General features: G+C 46.7%; 1 protein-coding gene across 1 annotated transcript in view; it reads left to right on the top strand.

Annotated features, from left to right (window-relative positions):
• The window catches only part of CRHBP (corticotropin releasing hormone binding protein), a 50147-nt gene that overhangs the window by 11456 nt on the left and 13278 nt on the right, over positions 1 to 25413 (top strand). The window contains exon 4 of the mRNA XM_073655042.1: positions 15820 to 16030. Within this exon, the coding sequence (XP_073511143.1) occupies positions 15820 to 16030 (211 nt within the window). The remainder of the gene's footprint in view (positions 1 to 15819; positions 16031 to 25413) is intronic.

The following is a 25413-nucleotide window of genomic DNA, read 5'->3' as shown; positions in this document are numbered from 1 at the left end:
ACGGCCTAAAGGTGAAACCCTCCAAGTGTCACCTCCTGAAACCAAAGGACACGTGGTGAGTGCTGACGGAGTGGCTCCCGACCCTGATAAGATCACCGCAATTAAGGAATGGCCAAGCCCCTCCAGCGTAAAGGAAGTGCGGCAGTTCCTCGGGTTGGTAGGCTACTACCGAAGATTCATTCCCGGTTTCACCAAAAAGGCAGCTCCTATGCAGGACCTCCTGATAGGCCAGTCCAGGAAGGCCAAGAACCAGAAGCCACCCTTCAGATGGGAGAAGCTGGAAGAAGAGTCCTTCCGCCAGCTGAAGATGGCCCTCACGGGGGATGAAATCCTAGCGTACCCTGATTACAGCCAGCCCTTTATCCTCTACACCGACGCAAGTAACATCGGGCTAGGAGCCGTACTGTCCCAGATCCAGCAGGGGAAGGAACGGGTAATTGCTTACGCCAGCCGAAAACTGCGACCCACCGAAAGAAACCCTGTGAATTACAGCTCATTCAAGCTAGAGTTCCTGGCAGTGGTGTGGGCAGTCACCGAACGCTTTAAGCACTACCTCGCCTCTTCCCGGTTCACCGTGTACACGGATAACAACCCGTTGACACACCTGGATACGGCAAGACTCGGTGCCCTGGAGCAGAGATGGATGGCCCGCCTGTCCAACTTTGAGTTCACAATCAAATACCGGGCAGGACGCTCCAATACCAACGCGGATGCCTTGTCCAGAATGCCAAACCTACCGGACATGGGGGAAGATCCAGAGGAACTGGAAGAGGTTGAACTTCCCGCGTTCCACCGGCATGGGACTATCCAGTATTCCCACCGGGTAAGGAGTAAGCAATCCGCTACGTTCAACCCCTTACCTCATTACAACTGGGCGGAAACGCAAGACAGTGACCCCGCCGTCCGACTGGTGAAGGAGATGCTGACTCAGCCAGATGCCCGCCTTGACCCAGACGCTCCGGAGGAGGCCAAGCAACTGTGGATTGAGAAGAGTCGACTGTTCCTTTACAAGGGGAAGTTGTGCTGCAGAATGGTTAACTCCCGGACGCATGAACTGATCTGGCAAGTAGTGGTGCCAAGAAGAGACGCGGCTATGGTGCTGGAGGCATACCACGACGGAGCTGGGCACTTCGGATGGAAGAAGCTGGAGTTCCTGCTGCGCGGGCGGTTCCACTGGGTAGGCATGAGGGGAACCATCGAGAGGTGGTGCAGAGACTGTGGACCGTGCCACCTAAGAAGGAAGGACCGTGCCAGCCAGAAGACTCCCTTGCAGCCCATCATCACCAGACAGCCACTGGAACTGGTAGCCCTGGACCATGTGAAACTGGCTCCAAGCAGATCTGGGTATGTCTACGCCCTCACAATCGTAGATCATTACTCCCGGTTCCTGGTGGTGGTCCCGGTCAAGGACTTAACGGCTCAAACAGCAGCTAGAGCCTTCCAGCAGCACTTCTGCCGTCCACACGGATACCCGGAGCAGGTGCTGACGGACCAGGGACCTGCCTTTGAAGCGGAAGTCTTCCAGGAGTTCTGTACTCTGTATGGCTGCCGGAAGATAAGAACAACACCCTATCATCCGCAAACCAATGGGCTCTGCGAGAAAATGAACCAGGTGGTGATAGATCTTCTGAAAACATTGCCCCTGGAGGAACGCAGTCTGTGGCCTGAGAAACTGCCTGATCTGGTGGACCTATACAACCACATCCCGGTAGGTTCTACCAACTGTACCCCGGCTTACCTAATGAGAGCAAGACCTGGTAAGCTTCCTGTTGATCTGGAGATGGGAGTCCTGACACCCGAGGACACTTCACCAGAAGCAGACTGGGACACAGAAAGGCAGCAGCAGTACCGGAAAGTACAGGAGAGCGTGGAGCGAAGTCTCTGTCAAGCTAGAGAAAGACAGGAGAAGACTTACAACCAGTATGCTCCCGCTGTTCCCCTGGTACCTGGAGAGCAGGTCTTGAAGAGGAAGAGACGCCTCCACAAGTTGGACGACCAGTGGGAGAAGGACCCGTACACCGTACTGCCCTCAAGCCATGAGAACCCGAAAGTCTGCATAATCAGTAAGGATGGAGGAGAAACCACAGCCATTGTATCCCGAGATCACCTGAAGAAGTGTCCCGAACAGCTACGAAGCCCTGAAGAAGAACAAGAAGACCCTCGACCCGCAGAGGAAAGGGAAGATATGGTTAGTACTGTGCTCGGAGACTTCCCTCGGTCTTGGACTCAAGTCAATGGCGCAGTTGTGGTACCCGTCCTCACCTTCCTCCAACCAGCATCTCAAGTACCTACGGAGAAACAGGTAGAGCTGGAAGAGCAGCCGGTCCAGGAGGCAGAAGACCCCACACAAGCAGACCAGGAGGATCAACCCTCTGCTTATAGTGAGCCTGCCGTACCCCTAGTGAGCCAAAGAGCCCGTAGACAGCTGCCCAGTTTACCTTTGACAGCTCCTACACCTGGTAGCTCAGGACCCGTCAGTCAGCTCCGTAGGTCCACTAGAGCCACTAGAGGCCAGTTACCCGTACGTTGGAGGATCTAAGTGTTTAGACTGTTTATTTGTATTTACCTGTTTTCTGTTACCTGTAAATAATTGTGTATTTTTAGTTATGCTATAGGTGTCGTTTAGGGATTATCCGGAATCCTTTGTACATATGTTGGAGCGTAACCAGGAATGGACTAAAGACTGTTAAGGACTCGGGGTAGGACAGACCCCTACCTGGTTACGGCTCCCTGTCTCTTGGTGAAATGGACACCTTTATTTTCTTCAAAGACTGCACCCGGTTGCGGACATGCCGTGACCATCCTAATGTGTTTTTCTTTATTGTACTGTTTCTGTTTTTACTTGTTATGTTTTACAAAAATATGTTTAGTCCCGGAGTACTAAATTTCACTAGGGGGGAACAAAGTTGACGCGCCCCTGGGCCTGAGTCGCGCAGCGTTGCGCACGCGGGAGCCTACCCGGAGCCGGATCTGATAGGGGTAGTAGTCTCGTGGCGGTGACCCGGTCCGTGCCCAGGGAGTCAAGCTGAGTGGCAGTTTTTAGCAGAAGATGGTACGGTGTTCGACTACGCCACCCGTTGAATGCGGCTATGAAGCCGCCGCTGCCGGGCAGACCGCTGAGGCCGGTGGTAAGGTCGTGCAGCGTAGCTGGTAGAACCCTCAACGGGAGGGGTATGGCCTCAGGGCAACCGACGTGTTTGAAGGGGGTAGCAGGAACCACTCAGAGACGGTGCGGTGTAGTTCTGGGTCTTTACTGGTGACAAAGTAGACCCTCCCGGAGTACTGGCTAGCGATCGGGGCCTGGTCAGTCCGTGAGCTGATGGGATCTCCCCTGGCCAGGCGGAGTTGTAGGCCTCCCCAACTAATCGTACTCTTCTGGCTACCTTGCTAGAGGCTGATAAAAGTAGCCCACGTCCCTGAGTGTACCGTGTGGTGCTCACTCGTATGGCCGGTGACTCGGGGCCTTTTGGTAGCTTCCGCTCCACGTCGCGGTGCTGGTCCCTTGCGTGTGACCGTGCCTTCGGGTTTCTTGGCCAGAGGACCTGAAATCCCCTGCCGGGCGGTTTCTGCTGCTGGGTAAGGATTAGTCCCCACAGCCTCGGACTCCGGGTCTGGTAAGAACTCTTCAATCAGGGCGAGCTCTACAGCTTCCAGCCCCTGACCTCTTTTAGTACAGCTCCCACAGAGCTCCTGATCTTTCTTTCCCTATAGCTGCTCCACTACAGACCAGACTGTGTCTCTGTCTGTGTTCTCTCACTCTACTCACTAACCCTGCCTCAGCCCCAGCTTTATATAGGGGAAGTTCTTCCCCTCCCAGGACTGGGCAGGAGGTGTGGCATGCATAGGATGTCTGACCAGGAAACCTCCCACCTGCTCACAGACGTAATATTGCTATCACTGTGGGAACCAGACCCCTGAGGTGCCACATATTGACTTACTGGAATATGTACAGTGGGTACGGAAAGTATTCAGACCCCTTTAAATTTTTCACTCTTTGTTTCATTGCAGCCATTTGGTAAATTCTAAAAAGTTCATTTTTTTTCTCATTAAAAGTACACTCTGCACCCCATCTTGACTGAAAAAAAACAAATGTTTGCAAATTTATTAAAAAAGAAAAACTGAAATATCACATGGTCATAAGTATTCAGACCCTTTGCTCAGACACTCATATTTAAGTCACATGCTCTCCATTTCCTTGTGATCCTCCTTGAGATGGTTCTACTCCTTCATTGGAATACAGCTGTGTTTAATTAAACTGATAGGACTTGATTTGGAAAGGCACACACCTGTCTTTATAAGACCTCACAGCTCACAGTGCATGTCAGACCAAATGAGAATCATGAGCTAAAAGGAACTGCTCAAAGTGCTCAGAGACAGAATTGTGGCAAGGCACGGATCTGGCCAAGGTTACAAAACAATTTCTGCATTACTCAAGGTTCCTAAGAGCTCAGTGGCCTCCATAATCCTTAAATGTAAGAAGTTTGGGACCACCAGAAGTCTTCCTAGACCTGGCCGTCCAGCCAAACTGAGCAATCGTGGGAGAAGAGCCTTGGTGAGAGAGGTAAAGAAGAACCCCAAGATCACTGTGTCTGAGCTCCAGAGATGCAGTAGGGAGATGGGAGAAAGTTCCACAAAGTCAACTTTCACTGCAGCCCTCCACCAGTCGGGCCTTTATGGCAGAGTGGCCCGACGGAAGCCTCTCCTCAGTGCAAGACATATGAAAGCCCACATAGAGTTTTTGAACAAACACATGAAGGACTCCCAGACTATGAGAAATAAGATTCTCTTGTCTGATGAGAAGAAGATAGAAATTTTGGGTGATAATTCTAAGCAGTATGTGGGGAGAAAACCAGGAACTGCTCATCACCTGCCCAATACAATCCCAACAATGAAACATGGTGGTGGCAGCATCATGCTATGGGGGTGTTTTTCAACTGCAGGGACAGGACGACTGGTTGCAATTGAAGGAAACATGAATGCGGCCAAGTACAGAGATATCCTGGATGAAAACCTCTTCCAGAGTGCTCTGGACCTCAGACTTGGCCAAAGGCTTACCTTCCAACAAGACAATGACCCTAAGCACACAGCTAAAATCACAAAGGAGTGGCTTCAGAACAATTCTGTGACCATTCTTGACTAGCCCAGCCAGAGTCCTGACCTAAACTCAATTGAGCATCTCTGGAGAGACCTGAAAATGGCTGTCCACCAACGTTCACCATCCAACCTGACGGAACTGGAGAGGATCTGCAAGGAAGAATGGCAGAGGATCCCCAAATCCAGGTGTGAAAAACTTGTTGCATCATTCCCAAGAAGACTCATGGCTGTACTAGCTCAAAAGGGTGCTTCTACTCAATAGCAAAGAGCAAAGGGTCTTAATACTTATGACCATGTGATATTTCAGTTTTTCTTTTTTAATAAATTTGCAAAAATTTCTACATTTCTGTTTTTTTTCAATCAAGATGGGATGCAGAGTGTATATTAATGAGAAAAAAAATGAACTTTTTAGAATTTACCAAATGGCTGCAATGAAACAAAGAGTGAAATATTTAAAGGGGTCTGAATACTTTCCATACCAACTGTAGTTCCTCAGAAGCTGGGTGGGCACACACTGCAGTAAGCTGAAGATATTTTTGCCCGTCTGTATATGAAACAGGAAAGTAATACTTCATGATGGACATTGTGAAGAATATTCAAGATAATGCCATGTCAATCATTGTGCCCTCTTTGGCGGGGGATTATAGAGATCTTCAATGTACAGTGTAATTCGACACTCCTTCAAGGGAGGGGGCCAAGAGGCAGGGAGTGACATACCTCACAGCAGCTGTGAGCTGCACAGGACGACCCCCTGAGGACCCCAAGCCATGCGGTCCTTTATGTCACCGAGTTATGGGAATACGATACATCCCAGTCACACACCAAATAGATTTCTGGAAACCCAAGAGAATGGGGAATGTCACCCTCGCTTTCAGCACAGTCCAGCGCGTAGGGAAAGGGAGATACACGGCACAGCCTTGCAGGAGCCCCTAAGGCCCCGGTGCTTGGTATCCACACATAGCAGTGGCCCCGCTGGATCCGATGACACCAGAACCGGCTCCCTAGTACAGTCCATTAAGGAGGTATAGCCCATTTTAGTTTTTGGGAGTTTTTAGCTAAGAGAGACTAGAAGGTAGGAGTGGGAATGACCCGGAGAGGTTAAGAGCCCCTGCAGCTAGAGCCCAGTGTCTTTGTCCTTGGCGTGTGGGCGAAGTCCTGCAACAAAGAGAAAGGGCCCCACAAGCCTCCCATGTGGCAGACCCTCCCCCATAAGCCAGGCCTTTCATCTGACTGCTAAATGACTCTTAATAACTGCTTTATATGTTTTGTACCACTACTACTGTGTTTGCATCTCTGACCATTATGTATGTATAACCTTTATGTATATCGTGTAATGTCTAGTGTGCCCTTACGGCTATTAAATATATAATTTAACCTTGGGCTGCTCTTTTATCTCGATCCACGAACCCACACGTCCATTGTTCGACTTTATCCTCATGCTAATTGGGCTGGTTTCTGGCCCAATATAACTCCAGTTAAAGGACCGAGGGGCTTATATCTAATAGAAACTTGAGGCAGCTCTACCAGGCCGACAAGGTTCTGCTTCACTGAAGCTAGTGAAGGGGCCTCTCAGCCTGTCAGGGGTGTGAGCGAGTGTGGCGACACATCAGTGACTGAGTTGGCCAACTACTCTTCTCACTCCCTGGTGCCTTCCTGTACCTGTGTGGGCGGGGGGTGTCTGTGTAGAACTGTAACAATCTGACCTTACGCGTCCTCGAGGAGGTGCGGAACGTCACGTTGGTGCAAAGGGCAGATCCATATCATGTGATCTGTCTGACGTAATAGTGACGTCAGGCGCGTGGCGGGGTGTGGATCCATCACAAGTGGTGGCAGAGTTAGGATTCTGCGGGGTCTCTCTGCTGCCATTTCTTCACATTGGTGGCAAGCGGTGTGGGATCGAGATAATAGTGTGTGTCAGTGTGGAAAGCATACTCACAGACACTAAGGACTGCCAGTAGTAGCTTTTGCTGCTGGGGTCTTAAGATCAGCTCAGCACTAGACAGTCTGAGTGCAAATACTGTAAGGTGTGTGGGTGCATCAGGTTGCAGTTCGGTATCGGTGACCATAGAGTGCAAGGATGGCCAGTGGCACCAGGGGCAGAACCAAGGAGATGTGGAACTGCCCGGAGGACCTCCAACAGTACCTCCGTGACCGGAAGCCAAAGGGGGCCTCTGCAACCGCGACACTTGCCTACGAGTACTCCAACAGCAGGACTCCAGAGGCCAAGAAACTTGCCGGCTGGAAAGGGAGTAAGACGAACGCGGTGCCTGCTGTCCCTGCCCCCAGGCCCAAGGGGGCACCTACCCATGCTTTCCTGTCCAAGCCATGTGTCCCCAGTGCCAGAAGGGCCCGGCCCCTTCCCAGAAACCGTCCACTCTTTTGTGTGTGAGTGGGGGTGGTGGGAGGTCCCTTGACAACCTTCAGACCATCACCATAGGCCACGCCAGGGCCATGGGACTGCGAGACACCGGCGATGAGATGACTCTTGTGCGGCCTCAACTGGTGTCACCCCAGGATTTGATACCTGGGAAAACTCTTGCCATCTCCAGGATTGGAGTGCAGGAGGTGGGGATAACTGCGAATATTCCCGCCAGTGTTTTGCTTGGGAAAGACTTGGGGTGTTTAGTGTCCCACTGTGTGGCCACTGAACCTCCAAGGCCTGACTCTCCAGACAACGTCATGTCCACCCCTATTGATGCCAATGTTTTTAACATGCCTACTGATGGGGATGTGGGGGTGGGTGATGTAGTGTGTCCCTCTCCCTTCAGGAGGGAGGAGATCAATCAAGTCAGCTGTGATTAGGCCTTAGAGTGTGGCCAGCCGGCATGCTGGAACAGTTTGTCCTGTGAGGTTGTCACAGAGGGTACAGACAGGGGGCAAACAGCTGAGGAGGGGGAGCATACCATGGAGGGCGGGGCAGTCCCAGGAGAGGAAGGGCTCCCAGGTAAGGCCGCATGGCAGGGTTCCTCCACACCCGGGATGTCAGCGGCCAGGGTAGTCCGTTTAGACCGGCGACTTGGTCAGAAGCAGAGGAGAAGAGGGCGCTATCCGTGGTCACAGCGGCGATGGCCACTGTCACGCGCAATGGTGGCACTCAGGCCCCAGGGGCCCTTTGGGAGTCTGACACCTTCTACCCTTCCGATCAAGTGGCTGCCGGGTCAGACGGAGGCCAAGAGACAGGTCCCATGGAACTGACAGAAGACGTGGTAGTTTCATCAATTCTGGCCACGTCCAGTCAGGGGATTCAGGCGGCATTAGAGACTGACGACAGCCTGAAAGCTCTTAAGGATCAGGCGGCACAGCCTCCCTTGTACTCAGACCTCGAGCGGGTGGTCTGGGACCAAGGACGGCTGTACCAGGTAACGGACCAGCGAGGTTCACCGGAGGTGTGGTCCACGTACTGACAGTTAGTGGTACCCTATCCGTTCAGGGCGGAGTTGTTGCAGATGGCGCACGAGATTCCGATGGCCAGACATCTAGGGATCACTAAGACCAAGGCCAGGCTAGCCCAGCATTTCTACTCGCCTAGGATGGGGGATGAGGTGACTGCCTACTGCCGGTCGTGTGACACCTGTCAGAGGGTGGGGAAGGCGGGGCAGCGCCCCAAAACCCCACTGGTAACTCTGCCCATCATTGAAGAGCCTTTCAGTAGGGAGGCTGTGGACTTGGTTGGCCCGATGGCCACTCCCAGATGCTCCGGGAAACGCTTCATACTGACGGTAGTAGACTATGCCACCCGGTACCTGGAAGCGGTAGCCTTGTAGTCCATTCGGGTCACCGCCTTACTGGAGATTTTCTCCCGAATGGGTTTTCCCTAGGAAATGGTCACCGACTGGAGGACCCAGTTCATGTCGCAGCTGATGGAGTCCCTCTGTAATCAAATACAGATGCAACACCTAGTGACCAGCCCGTACCACTCACAGACCAACGGCCTGTGTGAACAGTTCAATGGCACCCTGAAGCAGATGCTTAAGATGTTGGTCGACTCCCATGGGCGTGACTGGGAGTGGTACCTCCCACACCTGCTATTTGCCTACAGGGAGGTTCTACAGGCCTCAACGGGGTTCTCCCCCTTTGAGCTCCTGTACAGCCGGCGTGCGCGGGGCCCCCTAAATCTGGTGAAGGAGGTCTGGGAAGGGGACTTAGCCACCGCTGGAGTGTTGGTCATTTAATATGTCATGCGCTTCCATGACAAAATGCAGGCCTTGGCACAGCTGGTGCACGACAATATGACGCGAGCTCAGGTCGACCAGAAGCGATGGTACATCCAGAATGCTTGTAAAAGGACCTACCAGGTGGGTCAAAAGGTGTGAGTACTGGTCCCTGTATCCCAGGACAAGCTTCAGGCAGGCGGAAGGCCTTCCACGTAAACATGATAAAGGCCCATCATGAGAGGGAGGCCTGTGCCTCCCTGTGTGCAACCTGCCAGAGCAGGGAGAGGCGGAGACCATTTTGGACATGCTCACCCAGGCTATGGCGGGTGGGACCATCGATGACGTGGAGGTTTGCCACCAGCGGTTGTCGGACCAATGGTCCCAGCTGTCGGCAACCCTACACCCCTTCTGGGATTTGTTCAGCAACAAGCCCGGAAGGACAGAGTCGACCGTCCATCACATGGACACAGGGGATCACCCCTCAATCTGGCATTCGGCATATTGGGTCTCCCTGGGAGTACAGAAGCACATACGCCAGGAGATTGATGAGATGCTGAAGCTGGGGGCCATCCAACCATCCAGCAGCGCTTGGGCCTTGCCTGTGGTCCTCGTCCCAAAGAAGGACCAGACAACCCGGTTCTGCATGGACTACAGGGGGCTCAATGTTGTCACGGTCATCGATGCGTGGCATTGGGTATGCATCGGTGACCGGGGCCAAGTACCTGATCATCATGGACCTGAGCCGGGGATATTGGCAGATTCCCCTGACTCCCGAGCCACGGGAATGCCCTGCCTTTATCACCCCATTTGGACTGTACGAGTCCACGGTGATGCCATTCAGTATGAAGAATGCCCCTGCCACTTTTCAGCAGATGGTCAACACACTGCTCAAGGGACTCGAAGGGTACGCGGCCTCGTACCTGGATGACATTGCCATCTTCAGTACCACCTGGGAGGATCACCTGGAGCATCTGGCACAGGTGCTTGGGCGAATCCAACGGGAAGGCTTGACCATTAAGTCGGAAAAGTGCCAGCTGGGTATAAGTGAGGTCCACTACCTGGGACACCGGGTAGGTGGGGGAGCTCTAAAGCCAGAGCCCGGGAAGGTGGATGTCATCACATCCTGGCCCACCCCCAGGACCAAGAAATAGGTAATGTTCTTCCTGGGCACCGCCGGGTACTATAGAAGGTTCGTACCTCACTATAGTAGCCTGTCGAAGTCCCTGATGAGCCTCACCAAGAAAAAGCTGCCCTCCGCAGTCGATTGGACAAACGACTGTGAGACGGCCTTCTAGGCGCTGAAGACCGCCCTTTCTAGCTTCCCAGTACTACAGGCAGCCGACTTTAAGTGGCCGTTTGTAGTGCAAACCGATGCCAGTGACATTGGCCTCAGTGCTATGCTCAGGTCGACACTACAGGCCATGAACACCCCGTTTTGTACTTGAGCTGGAAACTCCTGCCGAGGGAGGTGGCCTACTCCACAATGGAGAAGGAATGTCTGGCAATTGTGTGAGCCCTGCAACGTCTGCAGCCATACATGTACAGATGCCAATTCCCTGTGGAAACAGAACACAATCCCCTCAGAAGGTTACACAATGTATCTGGAACAAATGGGAGATTGCTACGCTGGAGCCTCAGGCTCCAGCAGTATCACTTTGCCATTCGCCACAAAAATGGCAGCGACCATGGCAAAGCCTTTGGCTTATCCCGACAAGGGGAAGTTGCGGACGGGCTCGCTGGGATTCACCGGGTGGTGCTGCCCACTAGTACCATCCAAATGGGGTTGGTGTGACGAATATTCAAGATAATCTCATGTCAATCATTGTGCCCTGTTTGGCAGGGGATTATAGAGATTTTCAATGTACAGTGTAATTCGACACTCCTGCAAGGGAGGGGGCCGAGAGGCAGGGAGTGACATACCTCACAGCAGCTGTGAGCTGCACAGGATGACCTCCTGTGGACCCCAAGCCATGCGGTCCTTTGTGTCAGATATTCTAATTCAACACTGAGTTATGGGAATATGATACATCCCAGTGATACACCAAATAGATTTTTGGAAACCCAAGAGAATGAGGAATGTCACCCTGACTTTCAGAACAGTCCAGCACGGAGGGAAAGGGAGCCCCTAGGCCCCTGGTGCTTAGTATCTACACGTAGCAGGGACCCGGCTGGATCTGATGACACCAGAACTGGCTTCCTAGGACCATCCATTAAGGAGGCATAGCCCATTTTAGATTTTGGGAGTTTTTAGCTGAGAGAGACCAGGGGTGGAGATTTAGGCTCAGCCAGGAGACAGGAGTGGGAGTGACACAGGGAGGTTAAGAGCCCCTGCAGCTAGAGCCCAGTATCTTTGTCCCTGAGAGGTCGCGAGGATACATTGCATGCATGAAGTCCTGAAACAAAGAGAAAGGGCCCCACAAGCCTCCCATGAGGCCCCCCACAAGCCAGGCATTTCATCTGACTGGTAAATGACTCTTAATAACTGCTTTATATGTTTTGTACCACTACTATTTTGTTTGCATCTCTGACCAATAAATATGTATAACCCTTATGTATATAGTGTAATGTCTAGTGTGCTCTTACGGCGATTAAATATATAATTTAACTTTGGGCTGCTCTTTTATCTCGATCTATAAACCCACTTGTCCGTTGTTCGGCTTAATCCTCATGCTACTGGGGCTGAATTCTAGCCCGATATAACTCCCGTTAATGGACCGGGGTCTTATATCGAATAGAAACTGGTGGCAGCTCTACCAGGCCGACAAGGTTCTTCTTCACTGGAGCTAGTGAAGGGGCCTCTCAACCTGTCAGGGGTGTGAGCGAGTGTGGTGCCACGTCAGTGACTGAGTGGGCCACCTCTTCTCATTCCCTGGTGCCTTCCTGTACCAGTGTGGACAGGGAGTGTCTGTGTAGAACTGTACCAATTTGACCTTACGCGTCCTCGAGGGGGTGCAGAACGTCATGTTGGTGCAAAGGGCAGATCCGTATCATGTGATCCATCTAAAGTAATAGTGACGTCAGGCGGGGTGTGAATCCATCACAAGTGGTGACTGCTGTGGGATTCTGCAGGGTCTCTCTGCTGCCATTTCTTCACAGACATATATGACAAATTCACACAATATGGAGTAAAAACGTTTTTTACTGCGCTTCTGGCTGACCATGTGGAAAAGACACATCAAATCGAAAGGAATTCCAATAAAGGATTTTTTACTTTTTATTTCTTGTTCGTTAAAGATTGAAATCAACGCGTTTTGAAGTTTTATCCAACTTCTTCATCAGGATAAGATAAGACAAATCTCTTTTTTTTTTGTCTTATCCTATCCTGATGAAGAAGTTGGATAAAGCTTAGGCTTAATTTGCATTTGAGAATGTTACTTCAGGTCAGCTCAGCAGACCCGAAGTCAGGCCTTGTACTGAGAAGACGGTCTGCTTATACATTGCAATTAGTGATGAGCGAGCATGCTCGTTACTCGAGATTTACGAGCATGCTAGTGCAAACACCGAGTATCTTCAGCGTGCTAGGTGTTATGTTTGAATCACTCCTGTGTGCATGATTTGCGACTGTTTAACAGCTTTAATACATGTGAGGAATGTCAAAGAAACAGGCATTCCTCACATCTATTAAAGCTGTCAAACAGTCGCAAATCATGCACACAGGAGTGATTCAAACATAACACTGGGCACGCTGAAGATACTAGGTGTTCGCCCGAGCATGCTCGTTGAAAGGGTTAGCAGAACATATTCGCTCATCACTAATTATAATCCCTGCTTATTCAGGGTTTAGCAGTCAAGGAGGTGGTCCTTGATCAGTGATTGACAGCCTTCCATGTATACAGTCATGGCCAAGAGAGTTGTCATCCTTGAAATTGTTCCAGAAAAAAAGTATTTTTCCCAGAAAATTATTGCACTTATTCATGTTTTGTTATATACATGTTTATTTCCTTTGTGTGTATTCAAACAACACAAAAAACAGAGAAAAAAAGGCAAATTGGACAGAATTTCACACAAAACCCCAAAAATGGGCCGACATAATTGTTGGCACCTTTCCAAAAATGTGGGTAAACAACTTTGTTTCAAACATGTGATGATCATTTAAACTCACCTGTGGCAAGTGACAGGTGTGGGCAATTTGAAAATCACACCTGAAACCCAATAAAAAGGGGAGAAGTTGACTCAGTATTTACATTGTGTGTCTGTGTGTGCCACACTAAGCATGAAGAACATAACGAGGAAAAGAGAACTGTCTGAGTACTTGAGAATCAAAATTTTTGAACAATATCAACAATCTCAAGGTCACAAGTCCATCTCCAGAGATCTTGATGTTCATTTCTCCACGGTGCACAACATAATCAAGAAGTTTACAACCTATGGCACTGTAGCTAATCTCCCTGGACGCGGACATCAGAGAAAAATTGATGAAAGGTTGCAACGCAGGATAGTTGTGTGGTGGATAAGCAGCCCCAATCAAGTTTCTAAGAAAGCTGTCCTGCAGGCTCAGGGTACATCAGTGTCAGCGTGAACTATTCGTCAACACTTGAATGTAATGAAATGCTATCGCAGGAGACCCAGGAGGACCTCCCTGCTAATGCAGAGACATAAAAAAGTTAGACTGCAGTCTGCCAAAAAAAGAAAAGAAAGTGTCTTATGGACAGATGAGACCAAGATAAAGCTTTTTGGTAAAGCACATTATTCTGTTTACCGAAAACAGAATGAGGCCAACGAAAAAAAAAGAACACAGTACATGCAGTCAAATATGGTGGAGGTTCAAAGATGTTTTGAAGTTGATTTACTGCCTCTGGCACTGGATGCCTTCACTGTTTGCAAGGCATAGTGAAATCTGAAGATTGCTAAATGATTTGGGGTCACAATGTAGTGACCAGTGTCAGAAAGCTGGGTTTGCGTCTTATGTCATGAGTCTTCGAGCAGGACAATGACTCCAAACATACTTCAAGAAGCACCCAGAAATGGATGGAAACAAAGTGCTGGAGAGTTCTGAAATGGCCATGAATGAGTCCGGATCTAAATCCCATTGAACACCTGTGGAGAGATCTTAAAATTGCTGTTCGAAGAAGGCACCCTTCAAATATGAGAGACTTGGTGCAGTTTGTTACAGAAGAGTGGTCCAAAATTCCAGTAGAGAGTTGTAAGAAACTTGTTGATAGTTATAGGAAGCGATTGATTGCAGTTTATTCTAAAGGGTTCGCAACCAAATATTAAGTTGAGGGTGCCAACAATTTTGTCCAGCCCATTTTGGGGGTTTTGTGTGAAATTATGTCCAATTTCCTATTATTTCTCTGTTTTTTTGTGTTGTTCCAATACACACAAAGGTAATAAACATGTGTAAAACAAAACGTGTAATTGCAATAATTTACTGGGAGAATTTTTTTTCTGGAACAATTTCAAGGGTGCCAACAATTTCAGCCATGACTGTACCTTCACTATGTTACCACTTTCCTTAGAAATCAGCGTTTTAATATGTATGCAAATTCTGCATTAAGTGCTATGGGCGTGACAGAGCACTTCGCCAGCTTCTGTCTCCCAAGCTTTTTTTCCTGCCTAGCACCAGCCACTTTAGAGTGATTGTTTGCTCACTGTCTGCTTAAAGCCTGGTGTCAGGCAAGGAAATCAGACAGTGATCTATCAATTAAGCTAAAGAGGCTGGTGCTGGGCGAGGAAACAACTTGGGTGGAAGAGGCTAAATAGGTGCTCTGCTGCGCCCAGAGCACTTAAAGTGTCATTTGCATGTGAATTAAAATGTTACTTTCTCTGGAATGCATCAACAGATAGAAAATATAAAGGTGTCAGTGGATTTACATTTCAAAGTCCTGCATGTCCATATATGTGGTTTGGAGGAGGAAAGTTGATCTTATTTACAGATTCTATTTAGAGGGAACCTGTCAGCTGTCCTAACTCCCCAAAATTGTCACAGTGTCTTTTTTAACTCTATGTCTACTTTACTAGCCCCTTTTTGCAAATTACTGATTGTTGATTTTAAAACTGTGCTCGCGATATGCTAATGGGTGAATAGTCATGGGAGCATTGATTTCCAAAGACAAAGCCCCCCACTAATCATGTTATTACACTTCTGTAGGAATATGTGACTTGATTTGAAAGAGCGATGTCACTGCCGACACTCCCCAGTTTCATTGGTACACTGTTCATGCCCTGATAGGTAGCAATGACATCTGATTCAGTTAGCCACTGAGGTTTTACAGCCCCCAAATACCACCAATGAAATATAGGGGCTAAGGCCGCTGACGGGTTCCCTTATATTACAGCTATGTGTGGTTTAAGTCAGACTTGTGCTAGGTTTTCTTTCAATTTGGTCAAAAATTCATTTTGCTGCCCTAGTCCTGTACAAATATACACCGGCCAAGACAGGGTGGTTTTGTTGGATCCTTAGCACCTGGCATCTGGATTACGTGCCTTACCTTCACCCTTAGCTACACTCCTGGTTTAACCCCATACTGTAAGGACATAAAATAAATAGCTGATCCTTTTGATTAAATCAAAACTTATCCTGAAGTTTTCTCTTGTGACTGTGACATTTTTTTCTGATTTGAAATCTTAGGTTTTTGATGGCTGGATAATTAAAGGAGAGAAGTTTCCAAGTTCTTTCGATCATCCCCTCACCACTAGTGAACGGTACATTGACATTTGTGAAGATGTTAATATGCAAAGTATTACACGGTCGTCTCAAAACGTAGCAATGATATTCTTCAGAGTTCACAAACCGGGCCATGGCTTCACACTGACAGTCCGCAAGACTCCTAATCTCTTCCGTAAGTTGGATCTTTTTCTAACAGCAATAATTTATTGGAGCCATGGAAATCATACATCTCTCCAAGGGAATGAAATAATGAAATGAATCCTAGGGCAATTGGATAAATTTCCAGACAGAAATTGCTATTGATTTTTCATACAGTGGTCAATACATAGCCTCAAATAAAATATATTGTAAAATATACGGTGCACTGTTGGACGACTTAATGGATTTTATAATGAAGGATAAACAATCATTATTGGTTGTCATTATTTACTTTTTGACAAACTAATAGTGATGTGAATAAAGAGAGATAGACATGAAGAACTACTGCAATAATGTCTTACATACATTTTCATCCATTAGCTAAATGATATATGATATATTTATATATACATGTGTGTGTATATACATACAGTACAGACCAAAAGTTTGGACACACCTTCTCATTTAAAGATTTTTCTGTATTTTCATAACTATGAAAATTGTACATTCACACTTAAGGCATCAAAACTATGAATTAACACATGTGGAATAATATACTTAACAAAAAAGTATGAAACAACTGAAAATATGTCTTATATTCTAGGTTCTTCAAAGTAGCCACCTTTTGCTTTGATGACTGTTTTGCACACTCTTGGCATTCTCTTGATGAGCTTCAAGAGGTAGTCACCGGAAAAGGTTTTCACTTCACAGGTGTGCCCTGTCAGGTTTAATAAGTGGGATTTCTTGCCTTATAAATGGGGTTGGGACCATCAGTTGTGTTGTGCAGAAGTCTGGTGGATACACAGCTGATAGTCCTACTGAATAGACTGTTAGAATTTGTATTATGGCAAGAAAAAAGCAGCTAAAGAAAGAAAAACGAGTGGCTATCATTACTTCAAGAAATGAAGGTCAGTCAGTGCAAGAAATTGGGAAAACTTTTAAAGTGTCCCCAAGTGCAGTTGCAAAAACCATCAATCGCTACAAAGAAACTGGCTCACATGAGGACCGCCCCAGGAAAGGAAGACCAAGAGTCACCTCTGCTTCTGAGGATAAGTTTATCCGAGTCACCAGCATCAGAAATCGCAGGTTAACAGCAGTTCAGAGTAGAGACCGGGTCAATGCCACACAGAGTTCTAGCAGCAGACACAGCTCTTCAACAACTATTAAGAGGAGACTTTGTGCAGCAGGCCTTCATGGTAAAATAGCTGCTAGGAAACCACTTCTAAGGACAGGCAACAAGCAGAAGAGACTTGTTTGGGCTAAAGAACACAAGGAATGGACATTAGACCAGTGGAAATCTGTGCGTTGGTCTGATGAGTCCAAATTTGAGATCTTTGGTTCCAGCCACCGTGTCTTTATGCGACGCAGAAAAGATGAACGGATGGACTCTACATGCCTGGTTACCACCGTGAAGCATGGAGGAGGAGGTGTGATGGTGTGGGGGTGCTTTGCTGGTGACACTGTTGGGGATTTATTCAAAATTGAAGGCATACTGAACCAGCATGGCTACCACAGCATCTTGCAGCGGCATGCTACTCCATCCAGTTTGCGTTTAGTTGGACCATCATTTATTTTTCAACAGGACAATGACCCCAAACACACCTCCAGGCTGTGTAAGGGCTATTTGACCAAGAAGGAGAGTGATGGGGTGCTACGCCAGATGACCTAGCCTCCACAGTCACCAGACCTGAACCCAATCGAGATGGTTTGGGGTGAGCTGGACCGCAGAGTGAAGGCAAAAGGGCCAACAAGTGCTAAGCATCTCTGGGAACTCCTTCAAGATTGTTGGAAGACCATTTCCGGTGACTACCTCTTGAAGCTCATCAAGAGAATGCCAAGAGTGTGCAAAGCAGTCATCAACGCAAAAGGTGGCTACTTTGAAGAACCTAGAATATAAGACATATTTTCAGTTGTTTCACACTTTTTTGTTAAGTATATAATTCCACATGGGTTATTTCATAGTTTTGATGCCTTCAATGTGAATGTACAATTTTCAAAGTCATGAAAATACAGAAAAATCTTTAAATGAGAAGGTGTGTCCAAACTTTTGGTCTGTACTGTATATATATATATATATATATATATATATATATATATATATATATATATACATACAGTGGGCACGGAAAGTATAAAGACCCCTATAAATTTTTCACTCTTCGTTTCATTGCAGCCATTTGGTAAATTCTAAAAAGTTCATTTTTTTTCTCATTAAAGTACACTCTGCACCCCATCTTGACTGAAAAAAATGAAATGTAGAAATTTTTGCAAATTTATTAAAAAAGAAAAACTGAAATATCACATGGTCATAAGTATTCAGACCCTTTGCTCGTACACTCATATTAAAGTCACATGCTGTCCATTTCCTTGTGATCCTCCTTGAGATGACTCTACTCCTTCATTGGAGTCCAGCTGTGTTTAATTAAACTGATAGGACTTGATTTGGAAAGGCGCACACCTGTCTATATAAGACCTCACAGCTCATAGTGCATGTCAGACCAAATGAGAATCATGAGCTCAAAGGAACTGCCCAAGGAGCTCAGAGACAGAATTGTGGCAAGGCACATATCTGGCCAAGGTTACAAAAGAATTTCTGCATTACTCAAGGTTCCTAAGAGCACAGTGGCCTCCATAATCCTTAAATGGAAGAAGTTTGGGACCACCAGAAGTCTTCCTAGACCTGGCCGTCCAGCCAAACTGAGCAATCATGGGAGAAGAGCCTTGGTGAGAGAGGTAAAGAAGAACCCCAAGATCACTGTGGCTGAGCTCCAGATGTGCAGTATGGAGATGGGAGAAAATTCCACAAAGTCAAATATCACTGCAGCCCTCCACCAGTCGGGCTTTTATGGCAAAGTGGCTCGACGGAAGCCTCTCCTCAGTGCAAGACATACGAAAGCCGGCATAGAGTTTGCTCATAAACACATGAAGGACTCCCAGACTATGAGAAATAAGATTCTTTGGTCTGATGACACGAAGATACCACTTTTTGCACTGTGAGCTGTGGGGTCTTATATAGACAGGTGTGTGCCTTTCCAAATCAAATCCTATCAGTTTATTTAAACACAGCTGGACTCCAATGAAGGAATCATAGAATCATAGAATCATAGAATGGTAGAGTTGGAAGGGACCTCCTGGGTCATCTGGTCCAACCCCCTGCTCAAAGCAGGATTCACTAGATCATCTCAGACAGATGTCTGTCCAGCCTCTGTTTGAAGACGTCCATTGAAGGGGAACTCACCACCTCTCGTGGCAGCCTGTTCCACTCATTAATCACCCTAACTGTCAAAAAGTTTTTTCTAATATCTAATCTGTGTCTCCTCCCATTTAGTTTCATCCCATTGCTTCTAGTCTTTCCTTGTGCAAATGAGAATAAAGATGATCCTTCTACAATGTGACAGCCCTTGACATATTTGTAGACAGCTATTAAGTCTCCTCTCAGTCTTCTTTTTTGCAAGCTAAACATTCCCAAATCCTGCAACCGTTCCTCATAGGACATGGTTTGCAGACCAGTCACCATTCTGGTCGCTCTTCTCTGAACTTGCTCCAGTTTGTCTATGTCTTTTTTAAAATGTGGTGCCCAAAACTGTACACAGTATTCCAGATGAGGTCTGACCAAAGAGGAGTAAAGACCGATAATGACTTCACGTGATCTAGACTGTATGCTTCTGTTAATACATCCCAGAATTGTATTTGCCTTTTTTGCTGCTGCATCACACTGTTGACTCATGTTCAGTCTATGATCTATTAGTATACCTAAGTCTTTTTCACATGTACTGTTGCTTAGCTCTATTCCTCCCATTCTGTATATGCTTTTTTCATTTTTATTGCCCAGATGTAGTACTTTGCATTTTTCCCTGTTAAAAACCATTCTGTTGGTTGCTGCCCACTGCTCCAGTTTATTTAGGTCTTTTTGAATCCTCTCTCTCTCTTCTCTAGTATTAGCTATCCCTCCTAGCTTTGTGTCATCAGCAAATTTAATCAGCTTACCCTCAATTCCTTCATCTAAATCATTGATAAAGATGTTGAACAATACAGGTCCCAGGACGGAGCCCTGTGGTACCCCACTTGAGACATTCATCCAGCTGGATGTGAAGCCATTTACAACCACCCTTTGAGTCCGATCACTAAGCCAGTTATGAATCCACCTAACAGTTGCCTGGTCCATTGCATACTTGGTCATTTTTTCAATAAGGATGGTGTGAGATACTTTGTCAAATGCTTTGCTGAAGTCAAGATATACTATATCTACAGCATTTCCCTGATCCACCCAGTCAGTGATTCTGTCATAGAAGGAAATTAAGTTAGTCTGACATGACTTGTTAGTTACAAACCCATGCTGACTCTGGTTAATCACTTCATTCTTATCCATGTACTTACATACATGTTGTTTAATAATTTGTTCAAAGATCTTTCCTGGTATAGAAGTCAGACTCACCGGCCTATAGTTCCCTGGGTCCACCTTCTTCCCCTTTTTGAAGATAGGAACAACATTTGCTCTTCTCCAGTCTTCTGGGACTTCTCCTGTTCTCCAAGAATTTTCAAAGATTATGGAGAGTGGTTCTAAAATTTCTTCTACGATCTCCTTCAGTACTCTGGGGTGTAATTCATCTGGACCTGGAGACTTGAACTCATTTATGTTAGCTAAATATTCCCTCACAATCTTTCGGTTTACAGATAACTTGGATTCCTCTATTCCTTTAAAAGGACAGTGAAGATCAGTTGATGTTACATTTTCTTTCTGAGAGAAAACAGATGCAAAATAGGAATTAAAAAGTTCGGCCTTCTCAACATCCTCTCTTACCATTTCTCCATTTTCATCCTGTAAAAATCCTATAGCATCTTTGACTTTTCTTTTACTTTTGACATACCCCCAAAATCCTTTTTTATTGCTTTTGACATCTCTTGCAAGCCTTAATTCATTGTCAGCTTTAGCTAACCTGATACGTGCCCTACAGGATCTGCAGACTGCATTATAATCTTCTTTAGATATGCCTCCCTCTTTCCATTTAATAAACATTTCTTTCTTTCTTTTTAGCATGTGTTTAAGTTCTGTGTTCATCCATCCTGGTTTCCTTAAATGCTTCCCATTCTTCCTACTTTTCGGGATTGTTAACGATTGTGCTTTGAGAATCTCATTTTTAAAAATTTCCCATCCTTCCTGGACATTTTTGTCCTTAAGGACATCCAGCCATTGAATCCCTCCTATTCTCTTTCTGAGTCTCTTAAAATCTGCCTTTCTAAAATCTAACCTTGAAGTTTGAGTCTTCACATGTCTTCCTCCTCTAGTTATCCAAAATTCTATAATAGCATGATCGCTGCCTCCTAGGGTCCCAGCCACCTTTACCTCCTCAACCATTTCCTCCCTGTTTATAAGGATTAGATCCAAAGTAGCAGATCCCCTTGTTTTCTCCCCTACCTTTTGGAAGATAAAGTTGTCAGCAAGAGAGGATAAGAATTTGCTTGACCTGTTAGTTTTACTTGAGAGAGATTCCCAACAAATGTCTGGATAGTTGAAATCTCCCATGACCACTACGTCATATTTTTTGGAGAACTTGGTCATTTGATACATAAAGAGTTCATCCATATCTTCAGCTTGCCCAGGTGGCCTGTAGTAAATGCCTACAATGGTGTCCTTTCCGTTGTTCTCTCCTTGTATTCTTACCCAAACAGTTTCCACAGAACTCCCAGTCTCTGAAGCTTCAATCTCTGTGCAGATATACGCTTTTCTAACATACAATGCAACACCTCCTCCTCGTTTATCAAGTCTGTTTCTTGCAAATAAGTTGTATCCTTTTAGCCTTTTATTCCAATCATGTGTATCGTCCCACCAAGTTTCAGTGATTCCAATGACATCATATTCCTTTTCCTGCATTAGTAGTTCCAATTCTCCTTGTTTGTTGCCCATGCTTTGTGCATTTGTATAAAAACATTTTAGTTTGTGATTGGTTTCTCTTCCTCCCATATTTTTATTATTTAAATTGTTTTGTCTTTGTTCTTCTTTTCCACTTCCAGTAGCAGAGATCTCAATAGTATTTGTCAGCTGTATGGCTTTTTCTGGCCTTTTGCTTCCCTTCCCACATTGTTCTAGTTTAAAGCTCTTCTGATGAGTGTAGCAAGGCGACTTCCAAATACATGTTTTCCAGTCTTCGTAAGGTGCACCCCATCTCTAGCAAGTAGTCCATCGTATAGGTAATTCATTCCGTGATCCAGAAATCCAAATCCTTGTTGACGGCACCATCGACGTAGCCAGTTGTTCACCTGTAGAATCTTATTCCACCTCATTGTTCCATGGCCATCCACTGGGAGGATGGATGAGAAGACCACCTGCGCTCCCAATTCTTTCACTTTCTTGCCTAAGTCTTCAAAGTCACTGCAGATGGTTTCCAGGTCCTTTCTTGCGGTGTCATTTGTCCCCACATGTATTAGCAGGAATGGGTAGTGATCTGTAGGTCTGAAGAGTCTTGATATCCTGTCAGACACATCTTTAATTTTTGCTCCTGGAAGACAGCACATTTCTCTTGAGGTTATGTCTGGTCTGCAGATAGTGGCCTCTGTTCCTCTTAACAGGGAATCCCCCATAACCACCACTCTCCGTTTTTTCTTCACAACATTCTTCTTTCTCCATCCAGGAGGATTCTGAGGGCTTACAAGGTTATTCATTGCTGGCAAAGTCTTATTTTGCTGTATTTCTTCATGGTTCTCCTGCGTGAGAGCCTGGTACTGGTTCCTGAGCAGTATGGGTGCTGACTGCCTCTCGATCCTCCTGCTTCTGTGGGTCACATGCTTCCATTCCTCTGTTTCGTCAGGTGCAGTTCGAATTTCTTCTCTTTCTGAATCATGAAGAGATAATTCTGCTCTGTCTAAGAACTCTTCACCTTCCTTAATGATTTTCAAGGTAGTTAACCTCTCTTCTAGATTTCGCAACTTTTCCTCCAACAGGGACACAAGCTTGCATTTCTGGCATGTGAAGTTTGGCTTTTCCACTGGCAAGTCTGTGAACATGTAGCAGGATATGCAGCTCACCAAATGGCTCCTGGACTCTTCCATGTTCTTATTGTTAATGTTCTGAAAACAGTGAAAAAAGCTTAAAAAAAAAGCTGCAAAATGCGCGCGCCGGTAGGCGCGCGGTTTACCGATGTCCTCTTTTCAGCTCCAACAGCCAAAATCCAGTGTTCTTTGAGCTCGCGGAGACTCTTCACTTACCCCAAAATGCAGTGGGAATATGCAAATTATCTCCTCAGGACTCCTCCCCTGGTTTACCGATGTCCTCTTTTCAGCTCCAACAGCCAAAATCCAGTGTTCTTTGAGCTCGCGGAGACTCTTCACTTACCCCAAAATGCAGTGGGAATATGCAAATTATCTCCTCAGGACTCCTCCCCTGGTTTACCGATGTCCTCTTTTCAGCTCCAACAGCCAAAATCCAGTGTTCTTTGAGCTCGCGGAGACTCTTCACTTACCCCAAAATGCAGTGGGAATATGCAAATTATCTCCTCAGGACTCCTCCCCTGGTTTACCGATGTCCTCTTTTCAGCTCCAACAGCCAAAATCCAGTGTTCTTTGAGCTCGCGGAGACTCTTCACTTACCCCAAAATGCAGTGGGAATATGCAAATTATCTCCTCAGGACTCCTCCCCTGGTTTACCGATGTCCTCTTTTCAGCTCCAACAGCCAAAATCCAGTGTTCTTTGAGCTCGCGGAGACTCTTCACTTACCCCAAAATGCAGTGGGAATATGCAAATTATCTCCTCAGGACTCCTCCCCTGGTTTACCGATGTCCTCTTTTCAGCTCCAACAGCCAAAATCCAGTGTTCTTTGAGCTCGCGGAGACTCTTCACTTACCCCAAAATGCAGTGGGAATATGCAAATTATCTCCTCAGGACTCCTCCCCTGGTTTACCGATGTCCTCTTTTCAGCTCCAACAGCCAAAATCCAGTGTTCTTTGAGCTCGCGGAGACTCTTCACTTACCCCAAAATGCAGTGGGAATATGCAAATTATCTCCTCAGGACTCCTCCCCTGGTTTACCGATGTCCTCTTTTCAGCTCCAACAGCCAAAATCCAGTGTTCTTTGAGCTCGCGGAGACTCTTCACTTACCCCAAAATGCAGTGGGAATATGCAAATTATCTCCTCAGGACTCCTCCCCTGGTTTACCGATGTCCTCTTTTCAGCTCCAACAGCCAAAATCCAGTGTTCTTTGAGCTCGCGGAGACTCTTCACTTACCCCAAAATGCAGTGGGAATATGCAAATTATCTCCTCAGGACTCCTCCCCTGGTTTACCGATGTCCTCTTTTCAGCTCCAACAGCCAAAATCCAGTGTTCTTTGAGCTCGCGGAGACTCTTCACTTACCCCAAAATGCAGTGGGAATATGCAAATTATCTCCTCAGGACTCCTCCCCTGGTTTACCGATGTCCTCTTTTCAGCTCCAACAGCCAAAATCCAGTGTTCTTTGAGCTCGCGGAGACTCTTCACTTACCCCAAAATGCAGTGGGAATATGCAAATTATCTCCTCAGGACTCCTCCCCTGGTTTGAGTAGAACCATCTCAAGGAGGATGACAAGGAAATGGACAGCATGTGACTTAAATATGAGTGTCCGAGAAAAGGGTCTGAATACTTATGACCATGTGATATTTCAGTTTTTCTTTTTTAATAAATTTGCAAAAATGTCTACATTTCTGTTTTTTCAGTCAAGATGGGGTGCAGAGTGTACTTCAATGAGAAAAAAAAATGAACTTTTTAGAATTTACCCAATGGCTGCAATGAAACAAAGAGTGAAAAATTTAAAGGGGTATATATATATATACACTGCTCAAAAGAATAAAGGGAACACTCAAATAACACATCCTAGATCTGAATGAATGAAATATTCTCATTGAATACTTTGTTCTGTACAAAGCTGAATGTGCTGACAACAAAATCACACAAAAGTCATCAATGGAAATCACATTTATTAACCAATGGAGTCCTGGATTTGGAGTCACCCCCAAAATTAAAGTGGAAAAACACAGTACAGGCTGATCCAACTTTGATGTAATGTCCTTAAAACAAGTCAAAATGAGGCTCAGTATTGTGTGTGGCCTCCAGATGCTGGTATGACCTCCCTACAACACCTGGGCATGCTCCTGATGAGGTTGCGGATGGTCTCCTGTGGGATCTCCACCCAGACCTGGACTAAAGCATCCGCCAACTCCTGGACAGTCTGTGGTGCAACGTGACGTTGGTGGATGGAGCGAGACATGATGTCCCAGATGTGCTCAATCGGATTCAGGTCTGGGGGACGGGCAGGCCAGTCCATAGCTTCAATGCCTTCATCTTGCAGGAACTGCTGACACGCTCCAGCCACATGAGGTCTGGCATTATCCTGCATTAGGAGGAACCCAGGGCCAACCACACCAGCATATGGTCTCACAAGGGGTCTG

The sequence above is a fragment of the Phyllobates terribilis genome, unplaced genomic scaffold (genome assembly GCF_046119375.1).
Source record: "Phyllobates terribilis strain yellow unplaced genomic scaffold, ASM4611937v1 Scaffold_1__5_contigs__length_1240528914, whole genome shotgun sequence".
Classification (NCBI taxonomy): Eukaryota; Metazoa; Chordata; class Amphibia; order Anura; family Dendrobatidae; genus Phyllobates; species Phyllobates terribilis.
The sequence above is the reverse complement of the archived record's forward strand: the minus strand, read 5'-3'. Positions and strand labels throughout refer to the sequence as shown.